This window comes from Sciurus vulgaris (assembly GCF_902686455.1).
Source record: "Sciurus vulgaris genome assembly, chromosome: 2".
Taxonomy (NCBI): Eukaryota; Metazoa; Chordata; class Mammalia; order Rodentia; family Sciuridae; genus Sciurus; species Sciurus vulgaris.
Window position 1 is genome coordinate 132565023 of NC_136462.1, and position 12843 is coordinate 132577865.

At 39.5% G+C, this 12843-nt stretch overlaps 1 protein-coding gene across 1 annotated transcript in view; it reads left to right on the forward strand.

Moving 5' to 3' along the window:
* The first annotated feature begins 9581 nt into the window (after positions 1 to 9581).
* The window catches only part of MTMR10 (myotubularin related protein 10), a 59772-nt gene continuing 56510 nt past the window's right edge, over positions 9582 to 12843 (forward strand). Inside the window, exons 1-2 of the mRNA XM_079122113.1 lie at positions 9582 to 9784; positions 10347 to 10407. Coding sequence (XP_078978239.1) covers positions 9725 to 9784; positions 10347 to 10407 — 121 coding nt within the window. The 5' untranslated portion in view covers positions 9582 to 9724. The remainder of the gene's footprint in view (positions 9785 to 10346; positions 10408 to 12843) is intronic.

Genomic DNA, 12843 nt, shown 5'->3' on the forward strand with positions numbered 1-12843 from the left:
AGTCAGTATGCATCTGCCTGTTGTCATATGGTCATCAGTAGCAAATGCAAATCAGTTGTATCTAGGTGATGGTTTGTGTTAAAGCTGTTGCTAAAACCTGAAGGATATATGATCAGGAACCGCAGATGGCTCAAGGCTATTATGCTTCAACTCCAAGTTCAACAATCAAAGCCAAATAAAAATATAGAGACAAATCTCCAAAAAAGGAGCTTTATTTAGGAAGAAAGAATTGGATTGCAATCAAGAACACACATGCAAAGGCCAGGACGGCCTCTGGTATGTCTGAAGAACAAAGGAAACATCAGGGTTTTGTTAGGACAGAGAAATCTATGAAAGTTGGAATAAAAAGAAAGTTAATTGATACTTTCTTGCTTGCTGAAGCTGGCAGGTTTTGACTGGCCAGTGGAGGCATTTGTATGTAAAGCTAGTCTTAAGGTCCTGGTTGGTAGGTCTGTTGTTAAGCAGAACCAGGACAGGCCGTTCCACTGGATTGGGTCCATGACATAGTTCTGGATGCAGGCATCTGTGACCTGAGTGTTTCCCTTTGTCCCATGGCCCCCTCGACTCATTTTAGTGAGGTGTGACTGGAGTGACTCCAGTTCGTATAATGATTTTTCACAAAAACAAACACCTATCATAGTATTAGCACCCCCTACAAGAGTTTGTGGGGGAACAGGGACTAGAAACTGGTAAGGCCAGCATCACTCTTGACTATACGAGAAAGAGTGGAGGGGGCATAAAGGGGTCTTCTCTGGCTAGAATAGAGGTTAAAGTTAGACCTGGGTTCTCACATCTCCCAATTACAACTCTTATAAGGTCTCAGGATCACACAGAGGGGGCCATAATCCAGTCTGGAGTCACTGACCCTCTTACTTCAGCATAGTGCCTCACAACCAGAAAGAAATTTTGGGTTGAGTGTCTAGGAACCGGTGGTAGTGGTGGGCAGGGGACATGTCAGACAGAAAGGGGATGATCATAAAAAAAGAGACCAGCACTTCCCTTCTCATCAGAGATGCAGACTGTCACATCACCATAAACCAGCACAGGAGGAAAGACAGGCAGAGACACAGAAAGAGACAGATGGAAACAGACAGAGAGAGACAGACAGATAAGGTTAGAGACAGAGAAACAAATGAGACTCTGGTCTGTTCCGTGGTAGAGGCTTACTGAAATTATGCCAAAGGTAGTGATCAGAGATGTTATTACCTGAATGTAAATCAATCTTTTTCTCAAAATAAGATTGAAAATTTAACAAAGTATGATCCCAAATTTGGCTGAATTTCTCAAAAAGAACTGATCTATCATTTCTGGGATAGGTGTGCTCTGAAATTTAATAAACAGTAACATTCACTTAATAAATGAAACTATTACTTGCATGTCCATTGGTGCATTGAGGCTGTTTAATCAATCCTGCTACATGTGTATATTTTTGACCCAACACTTCCTCACAACATTTCATGTCATTCGAAAATCTTTCCTTTTGGTAACAAAAACACTTTTAGCCTTTTGCCACATCCTAGGGGGAAAAAAAAACTTATTTCATGTGGCGGGCCCAGGGTTACGCCACGTGCATCTAAAGATGGCGACTGGCAGAGAGCAAACAGCGTCTTGATTATGCCTGGAGAAGGGCAGAATGCGTTTACAATTGGATGTATGATAATCAGTTCTGCCACCTAGTGCGTGGACAGATATACTTTACATGTATACTCGAGCGAGTGATCGCTTGACCATTAACAGGATTGGATGGATATATCTGGTTGCTTATGCTTGAGACTGCTTATGTATTGAGGGTGTTATTTGAATAAAGTGGAAGCTGCTTCATGAACCTCTGAAGTGCACGTGTCTTTCGTCCCGCTGGTCGGCCGTAAGAGAAGCAGCTGCAGAGCCGCTTGGAGCAACCCAGGCTAGAAGCGGCAGTTTTCCGTAATTTCACAGAATAGGTAGGGAAACCTCTGACTATTCAATGGAACTTGTCCAAAGAAGGTAAAGCTTATCTTCGATATTCCCCCCTTTTATTCATTACACAGTCCCCTGTTTTTGAATTCTCTCCCACTTTGCCTCAAATATGGGACCCATATCTCCATTCCTCTAAAATCTTGCCAAGATTTGCCATACCTGTCTCCTGTCAAAGTGTTGGCTGAACATGCGGGACTTTCAAAAAAAATTTATTTGTTCAAATTAGTTATACATGACAGTAGAATGCATTCATGCATTTTGGTAAATCATGCATAGATGGGGTATAATTTCTCATTTTTCTGATTGTACATATTGTAGGATCACATCAGTTATGCTGTCATATATATTCATGAAGTACTAATGTGTGTTTCACTCTACTATCCCTCCTGCCCCCATATCCCTTCCTCTCCCTTCACTCCCCTCTATCTACTCTAAAGTAATTCTATTCTTCCCTAGCACACCCCCTTATTGTGAATTAGCATCTGCATAGCAGAGAAAACACTTGGCCTTTGGAGACTGAAGGTGAAAGGATGAGAAAAAAAACATATCACTTACATGGATTGCATAAACAAGCAGGGGTTTCCATCCTCATAGCAGATAAAGTGGACTTTAAGTCAAAGTTAATCAGAAGGGACAAAGAAGGACACTTCGTACTATTTAAGGGAATCACACATCAGCAAGGCATAATGATTGTAAATATTTATGCCCCAAACAATGGAGCATCTATGTACATCAAACAAACCCTTCTGAATTTCAAGAACCAAATAGACCACAACACAATAATACTGGGTGATTTTAACACACCTCTCTCACCACGACAGATCTTCTAAACAAAAACTAAATAAAAAAACTTTAGAACTAAATAATACATCAATAATTTAAACTTAACAAACATGTATAGGATGTTTCATCCATCAATGAGCAAATATACTTTTTTCTTAGCAGCACATGGATCATTCTCTAAAATAGACCATATCTTATGCTGAATGTGACTTTTGGTACAATGTTTTCTCAGGATGTTTGTCTTACAGATCCAAATGAATACATTCTGATGGAATTTCAGAATCTGTGGCAAGCCAACTATTCCTGAGCACCTTAAACCATACCATGTAGCTATTTATGTACTTCACCAACACAGTAGGGCTCGAGTATTGAATGTCTTTTATGTAGAACTCTACAATAATCTGCTTGTGACATTACTATGTTATTCATTTTTACATTATTGCTTCCAATGTCATTATGATTTTTCCTAACTAGTGGGAAGCAAATATTAGGAATTAATATTTAAATTTAATTAAAGTTAGCAATACCTAATATATTAAAATATAAGAACACTGCATATGTTCAAATCATGTGATATACAATTGTTTTAATAAATAAGGCTCAAGGGGAAGGTTCATATGCAGCAACATGTTTAAAACTTTTACAGCCATGTTTTAAAGTTATTACACCTGAATTTCATTATGATGTGACCACCTGAATGTTTGTTAGCAAGCACTGTAATCTTCTTTTAGTTTGAAGTTCTTTTTAAAAATTTGAATCTTTATTAATCTGCTGATCACTCCTCTCTCCCTTTCTCCTCCTTACAATTCGTTAGTTGAACAGCATGGGCCATTTGTCTTGCAAAATTTCCTAGCCTAAATTTTATGTACTGAACACTTGTAAGTAGTTTGAGGTGTTCTCCTGTTTCTGCATGTTGGCTTATTTAGGCTTGGGTTTATTCACAGGCTTATTTAGACTTAGGTTTGATCCCTTTGGCAAGGCTATTTAGGTGGTGTTGCTTCTCTCATCACAAGACACCCGGGTCTATATGTCTTTCTGTGACCTCAGCAGCTATTGATACTCAGTGCCTAGCTCTCTGAATTTATAGGAGGCTTAAGTTTGTATTATTCAACTTCTATTATTTTTCTTTTATTGGTTGTATTTCTTCCTAAAGAGATGATTCCTTTCATCTATTAGTTTATTACACAGCAATGCAGTTCATACAATAGAGCAGACTAATGACTGAATTTCTCCCATGTATTTGCCAATTTTCAAAATAATGAATTGGTTTTTTATCTTACTCCCAAGGTGACTGATAGTTCAGTTTTTTTAAAAACATCCTTGTGATCTTATGGTTTTAAACATGTATGGTGTGCTTCAATTCATTATAGTTACTACCCTGTCATATTTTCTTTATTTAAATACTTTAAATATGTTATTCCCTTTTGTTCTAGGATTAAGCATTGCTGTCAAAAAGTCTGATGATAATACAATTTTCTTTCACACCAACATCACTTTCTCTGTGTGTCTAGATATCCAAAGAAATGTTCATTTTTTAAAATTTAAAGTATAATTTTACAGTGTAAAGACTATCTATGCTAAGCCTATGGCCAACATCACTCTCAATGGAGAAAAACCAAAAGCATTTCCTCTAAAAACTGGAACAAGGCAGGGATGCCCTCTTTCGCCACTTCTATTCAACATCCTCCTTGAAACACTAGCCAGAGCAATTAGACAAACCAAAGAAATTAAAGGAATATGAATAGGAAAAGAAGAATTCAAGCCATCACTATTTGCCAATGACATGATTCTACATTTAGAGGATCAAAAAAACTCCACAAGAAAATTTCTAGAACTAATAAATGAATTGAAAAAAGTAGCAGGATATAAAATTAACAAATATAAATCTAATGCATTTCTATTCATAAGTGATGAATCCTCTGAAAGAGAAATTAGGAAAACTATTCCATTCACAATAGCCTCAAAGAAATAAAATACTTGGGAATCAATATAAAAAAAGAGGCAAAAGCCTCTACAATGAAAACTACAGAATGCTAAAGAAAGAAATTAAAGAAAACTTTAGAAGATGGAAATATATCCCATGTTCTTGGATAGGCAGAATTAATATTGTCAAAATGGTCATACTAACAAAGGTGCTATACAGATTCAATGCAATTTCAATTAAAATCCCAATGATGTTCCTCATAGAAACAGAAAAAGCAATCATGAAATTCATCTTGAAGAATAAGAGACCTCGAATAGCCAAAGCAATCCTTAGCAGGAAGAGTGATGCAGGCAGCATCACAATACCAGAACTTCAACTATACCACAGAGCAATAGTAACAAAAACAGCATGGTATTGGCACCAAAATAGACAGGTAGACCAATGGTACAGAATAGAAGACACAGAGACAAACTCACACAAGTACAGTTATCTCATACTAGACAAAGATGCCAACAACATACAATAGAGAAAAGATAGCCTCTTCAACAAATGGTGCTGGGAAAACTGGAAATCCATATGCAGTAAAATGAAATTAAACCCCTATCTCTTACCCTGAACAAAACTCAATTCGAAATGAATCAAGGACCTAGGAATTAGATCAGAGACCCTGCACCCAATAGAAGACAAAGTAGGACCAAATCTTCATCATATTGGCTTAGGACCAGACTTCCTTAACACGACTCCTGGAATGCAAGAAATAAAAGCAAGAATCAATAAATGGGATGGATTCAAACTAAAAAGGTTTTTTTTCTCAGCAAAGGAAACAATAATGTGAAAAGAGAGCCTACAGAGTGGGAGAAAATCTTTTCCACATGCACTTCAGATAGAGCACTAATCTCCAAAATTTATAAGGAACTTACAAAACTTTACACCAAAGATACAAAGAACCCAATCAATAAATGGTCTAAGGAACTGGGCAGACACTTCACAGAAGAAGATATACTAGTGATCAACAAATACATGAAAAAGTGTTCAACATCTCTAGTAATTAGAGAAATGCAAATCAAAACATCCCTAAGATTTCATCTCACTCCAGTTAGAATGATATTATCAAGAACACAAGTAATGATAGGTGTTGGTGTGGATGTGTGGGGAAAGGCACACTCATACATTGCTGGGGGAGTTGCAAATTGATGCAGCCACTCTGGAAAGCAGTATGGAGATTCCTCAGAAAACTTGGAATGGACCCACCATTTGACCTGGTTATCCAAATATTTGTTTTATATCCAAAGAACTTAAAATCAGCATACTACAGTAACACAGCCAAGTTAATATGTTTATGGCAGCTCAATTCACAATAACTAGATTGTGGAACCAAACTAGATGCCCTTCAATAGATGAATGGATAAAGAAACCATGGTATATATACACAATGGAATGTTATTCAGACATAAAGAAGAATAAAATTATGGCATTAGCAGGTAAATGGATGGAGCTGGAGAATATCATGCTAAGTGAAATAAGTCAATCCCAAAAACCAAAGGCCAAATGTTTTCTCTGATAAGTGGATGACGATACATAACATCGGGGGTGGGGCAGGCGGAAAAGAGAGAAATGGAGGAACTTTGGATTGTGTAGAGGAAATGAGTTGCTTAGGGCCTCACTAAGTTGCTGAGGCTGGTTTTGAACTTCCAATTCTTCTGACTCAGCCTCCTGAGCCGCTGGGATTATGTAAGTCTGCCACCACACCAGGCAGAAAGAAAGAATTTAAAGGTCATAAAGCAATGAAAAGAGGGAAAACAGATTAGAAAGAGGAAAATGTTGAAGATATACAATTAGGACCCACCATACACATCAGAGGAGTTCCTGGTCCATGAAAGTAAAAAAGGCTGTGAGGAGAATAAAGAAACAGAACAAATACTACAAACGATATTTTATTTTTTATACCATATATTTTGTCTGCTTTTATGTTCAGGCTGAAAAACTGCTGCTGCTGTTATCATCCCAGAATTCTTCAATAAACAGATTTTGTAAGTTACTTAATACTTATCTTAAAGATACACTCAGTCAGTGACATCATTTTGTAGACATCATATATAACTACTTCCAATCTCTTCAACAGCTATCACCATTGCCCAATTTTATCTAAACTATTACAGAAGTCCCTCAACTTGTCTCCCAGCTTCTCCCTCGCTGTACAACTATAGCAGATGGAGTCAGGTCATATGACTTTCAAGCCTGTTGTTTCCCTCAAATCTCCTTTCCTACTGGACTAGGCTGCTTCAAACACACCACACAGGCTTTCACCTCAGGGCATTTACACTGTTAACCTCTAAGCCCAAAACACTCTTCCTCCTGATTTCCACTTGGGTTGCTCTCTCTCCTTTTGGTATCTGCTCAAATGTCATCAATCAGAAAGACCTTCCCTGACCATAGCTAACTCCCCAAGGAGAAATACATACATACCTTTTTGTCTCCCTATATTTAGTTTTCTTCACAGAACTTGTAACAATATGACATTGTGTGTATGTGTGTGAGAGAGAGAGAGAGAAAGAGAGAGAGAGAGAGAGAGAGAGTAAAAATAATATCTTTCTATCCAGAATCAAAGTGCCATGAAAGTGTGAACTTCATCATCTTTCTGAATAGTGCTTGGCACAAAGGTAATATTCAACGCAAATCAGTTAACTAACTGAATAAGCAACCAAATATCTAAATTATCTAGTACCCAATATTCAAGAAATGTTAGATCTTTCCTTGTCAAGGAAAAGAATCTTTAGGGAAAGTCACTATTTCCCATGTTAGAAGAATCAATAATGGAAACATGTACAGTAAGAAAAACAGATGAAGCAGGTCAAAATAGTGACAATAGAGCCTAAAGAAGGGGTGGTCAATTATATCAAACATAGAGTAGTCAATGAGATTAGGATCTAGGAAGAGTCTGCAAGACTAGTGCTATGGCCTGAATTATGTACCCCCAAAATGCACACATTGACACCATAATGCCCAATGTGATTATATTTGGAGGTAGGATTGTTAGGAGGCATTAAGATTAAATGAGGGAAATGCTAAGGAATGATAGTGGCTAAATTTCATTGTCATATTTTGTGCATATATGAATACTTAACAATAAATCCCATCAATATATACAACTATAATAATGCACCAATAAAAATATGGAAAACAACAACTTAAATGAAGTCATAGGGGTGGGATCTTAATTTGACAAGATTAATGTCCCTATAAGAGACAGCAGAGAGTTCATTATCTGACTGCTCCCCCACCCAGTTCTGTCATTTAAGTCACCAATCTGTAGTATTTTTTGTGATAGTGCAAGCAGATTAATACAACTGGTTATACAGAAAAACGTAAACTTTGGTGCTAATAACAAATTTTAAAAGCAGTTTTTCTATTTTTTAATTCTATGGTCACATATATATTAGATTGTAGATCCTAAGGAAACCTGTACAGCAAAACCCAAATCACACAATAAGTCATAGAAATATAAGAAAGAACCCACAAAATGCTTGACAAGCATGTGTGGAAAAAAATCCATTTAATGTAGAGAAATAACAGAATATTCATAAAAGTAAAGTGTGTGCACAATAGTTGTTTAACATGTATAAATCCAATGGAATTGGCATTGACAACTGTGGTTCCTGGGCAAAGTGGAATCATGTGTTACTCAAACAGGTTAACCAGAAAGATCAGCGGGGTTCCAAATCTGGAATAAGTTATCTTCAGAAAAAGACAGCTTTTGAATTTGTGCTTCGATTTTTTAATATTAGTAACACTCATCAGTATGACTGTAATTCACATTGCCACATCAGAGATTCCCTATGACATTAATCATAAAATGCTGGATTGGGGTTTTATTCTTCAAAGTATAACAAAGACCTACTTTCAACCAGTAGATTCACTAAAATCCACCACTACTATCCTCCGCCCAGCAAAGGCTACTCCAGTTTAGAAACAGTTTAGAAATGCCCTATACTTGGCAGGTTTAAGTTTCTCTGTTCGGTGCAACTAATAGGCAGATTTCTTGTTGCACAGCCCATTGAGGTCCCCTACACCGCTACTTTAGCTGGATTTTCTGATCATTTATCTGCTCTTCATCATCTTTATGTGAGGATGGGCAAGGAAGGAAAGGAAGGCAACTTGCTTAACAGCTTCTTCCAACAGTAAAGTGTAACAAGAATGGTAGAAATTAACGAACTAAACTGAGGAGTCTAGGTTGCCTGCCAACCACCCAGTCGCCACAGGACACGCCAAACCTGCGCATCCCATCAGTGAGTTCACGGGGATGACAAAGTTTCTAACAAAGACAACAGAAAGAGTGATAGAAGAAAATATTCCCCAAGTGTGAGAACTTTGGAAGGGGCTTTATCACAGGCAGTGCAGCCTGCACTGAACGGTCACTTTTGGCTGCACGGGTGTGGGTCCTCCAAAGTGCGCAGACAGTATGACTGCTTGACACCGGGGTACCAGAGTCCCCTTCCCTCCACCGCAGGCTCCTCACTCAGAACTTCAAAAAACAAGGCTCGCCCAGGTTGACAAATAAGAGGAGCAGTTAAGGGAGAAGTCCCCGGAGGAGGGCGTCCGGGGCGGAGTCGCTACAGTGGGCATCCAGCGCCACAGGCTGGGGCCGCCACAGAAGCGCCCTCCCAAGGAAGCGTTCTTAAGATGGCTACCCAGCTCCGCTCCTTACGGTGTCCCCTCTGCGGGCCCGGCAGCCGACGCTCAGCTCAGTTCTTGCGTTCCGGCGCCAACTAGGCCTAGAGGCTGGAAGCGGCCGTCCGCCGGCCCGGTGCACGCGGTCTCTCGGGGCGGGGCGCCGGGCTCCTTCCGGGGATGGACTCCGGCACCCGCGTCGTCCGGCTCTGCCCCGGCTCCACCCCAGTCGGGCGGGCGTTCCACTGTGTCTCCGCCCTCCTGTCCGCCCGGCCGGGCGGGCGGCAGACTGGGCCTGGGCGGCCGCTCGGGGAGCTCTAAGACCGGAGGAGTTCGGAGGCTTCCGCGCTGCTGCTGGCCGGCGACAGGCCGGGGCGCAAAGGCGGCGGCACCATGTTCTCCCTCAAGCCACCCAGACCCACCTTCAGGTCCTACCTCCTGCCGCCGCCCCAGGTAAACATCCCCCTCCCCGCGAGCTGTCCTCTCCTTGGCGCTTCCGGGGAGCCGCAGGGCCGAACCCCCAGAGCAGGGGGACCCCGCCAGGCTCTGTCTGTCTCGGTGCCCCCAGCCGCGCGGTGGTCCGAGCCCCGGCGCGAGGAAACGCGCCTCTTCGGGAGCCTCCCTGGTGTGGTAGAAACTTGTAAAACTCTGCCGCAGCCATTCTCTGCTCGAAGTCTTGTTGTCCAAGGGAGCGTTCGGAGCGGGGTTTGCTTAGTTCCTAGCCCCGGCGATGGTCCCCACTGTGACCGCCAGCCTGATTGCAGCGCTTGTGGGCATCTGGTAGAGGTTACTGTTTGTCATAAGTGTAAACACTTGGAAGAGGCCCAAGCGATTTTCATATTTTTTATTCAGGCTCCCACGGCCATAGTGAGCAGAACTTGGTTAAGACGTGAAAGTTTCAGTGGGAGAATATGTGTCTGTTCCATGTGTCATCGCATAGAAAACAGAAAAGTGCCTTAGTATTTTATGTGAGAGAGGAGTTTCGACTTTGATTTATTTTGTTAATGTATTTCAGACTGACGATAAGATCAATTCGGAACCGAAGATTAAAAAACTGGAGCCAGTCCTTTTGCCAGGTAAACACTGGAGTTCTAATAGATTCTTTAGTAATGTGTTTTGGTCTTAGATTATTCTGCCGATTAGTGTCATGTGGTTAACTTCTGTCTTCTATTTGTTTTAAACTTTCTCCATTTAAAAATCTGATGACGGAGAGGAGGAAAAGAGTTGATTAGAGATAGTGGAGTTTCATTGAAAACTCAAGAGCATCACGATCTCATACTGTTTTGTCTTCTGAAATGTTCTTTTTGAAAGGAAGTATATCTGTAATTGCTTGGGTAGTGAAAGTATTTCTCGCCCTTCCTATCTGTCAGCAACCTAATGCATTTGTGATTAATAGTCAGATCATCATTTTAATGTATTTTGATAGCATGAAAAGAAGCTTTTATTATGTCTGTGTCTCTGTACTAGTAACAAAGCTTAGTGAACTTTGAATTACTTAGTTGGCAATTGTTTTTTGAAGTTGTCAGCTGTATTTGCAAATTTTTTTGTTCCAGTTTAGAGCAGGGTTTCTCAGCAGAGTCATTATTGACATTTTGGGCTTTGTTGTGTGGGACTGTCCTTAATTTAGCAGCATCCCTAGCCTCTCCTACGACTAAATGCCAGTGGTACCCCTATCCCCTGCCACTAGTTTTGGCCTAGTTGCCACAACCAGAATGCCTCTAGGCACTGCCTCGTCTTTGTGCAAGTTTGTGCGTGTGTATGTGCACATGACCCTGGGGGACAAAATCTTTTCCAGGTTTAGAAACATTTTTTAAAACAAAATTTACCTTAGAGAACCTTAGAGCTACAGGTAGGGAATGGTGATAGATAAGAGTTTCATTTTAGGATAAACAAAAAATATGGATTGATTATTATTTTGAATTGTGTGATAATTATGTAAGAATTGGGAAAAGTCAGTTGTTCAACATGATTAGGGAAAGTAGTCAGATACTTAGGAAAGCCTGTTTTAAATCTGAAATATAATCAAATACCAGTTTGTGTAGCTACTATCAACATGTAAAAATGTAAGTTAATACTTCGAGCCAAATTTAGTGAATTAACTGGAACTTGTAAGTAGTAGCCAAATAAATATGGAAACTTAAAATTTTTAAATATTGAGTAGAAACAAACATGTTGAAACTATTGTCCCTGTTCCATATGGTAGATGCTAATACTTAAAAGTTTTTTTTTTTTTTTAAACTTTATCATGGGAGTTAGTTTATAAATATTTTCCCTTGATTTTGTTAGCACTTTTCACCCAGTGTGTACTAATTAATCCTTAATTTTCTCAGAGTGAACAATAGAATTACCAGTAACCCTTGCTCCCTGTTTATGTGCTCTTTTAGTCTTAGTCACTCCAGGCATTTAAAAGGTAGCTGTGGGAAACAGTATTCATCTTGAATGAGTGCCTGCCTGTGAGCTGTTGAACTTTGGCTTGCTTGACTTTAACAAGCCTTGTTCATAGGCTTTCATTCCTCCTTCCTAATTATGCTTTGACTCTAATAAACAACATGGTCTTAACTACCAATAATAATGCTTGATTTTTTTTAAAACTAGCTTTTTTGAAAAAAATATTTTTTTAGTTGTTGATGGATCTTTATTTTTATTGATTTATATGTGGTGCTGAGAATGGAACCCAGTGCCTTACATGTTAGGCGAGTGTTCTACCAACTGAGCCACAACCCCCGCCCTAAACTAGCTTTTAAATTTAAGGTATGCTTATGAAAAACGTCACTAAATATTAGTTAAAGAATTTTCTCATTGAAGGTTTATCTATTCTTTAAAATTACTAAAAACTTACCTTTCTCCTAAAATGTCAGTTTTCTGGAGAAGAGTTTAAACCCAGTTCCTGACCACAGTGATTCTTGTAGAAATATCAGCTAAATCTGGATCCTCTTTTAGTCATGTTAAAGGACTCTCTGACCTGTGTTGATTTTTCTGCTATTGAATTTCATGTCACAATATGTACATGCATTTGTGATGACTCTGACACCTAGTGTTCTGTTTGCTCCTGACTTAACATTATAGAACACTGAGCCAATCCTGAATTATAGTGTTTTTCGTCCCCCTTCGTGACCTCTTTTGTTCTTACCTCCTTCTTCTGCTTTCTCAAACTCTTCCTGGTTGTGTTCTTACTTACTGTACTGTTGTGGTATCTGTTTCCTGCTTCACTTGTCATGTCACATTTTGACTACTAGAACCCTACTGTTGTCTCTTCTTTGGCCTGCAGCCTACTACTCTTCCCATGAAATCTGGAAGACAAGTAAGAAGTAACTAAAGTATTGATTACCTAAAGGCCAAGAGTGGCTAGGGATGTAGCTCAGTGATAGAATGCACACTTAACATGTGCAAAGCCCTGGGTTTGATCCTTAGCATTGCCAAAAAAAAAAAAAACCACAAAAAAACAAAAACAAAAATACCCCATAAAGAGCAGGCTATGATAGGGCTTTTACGTGGAGGGATTGAATAATATA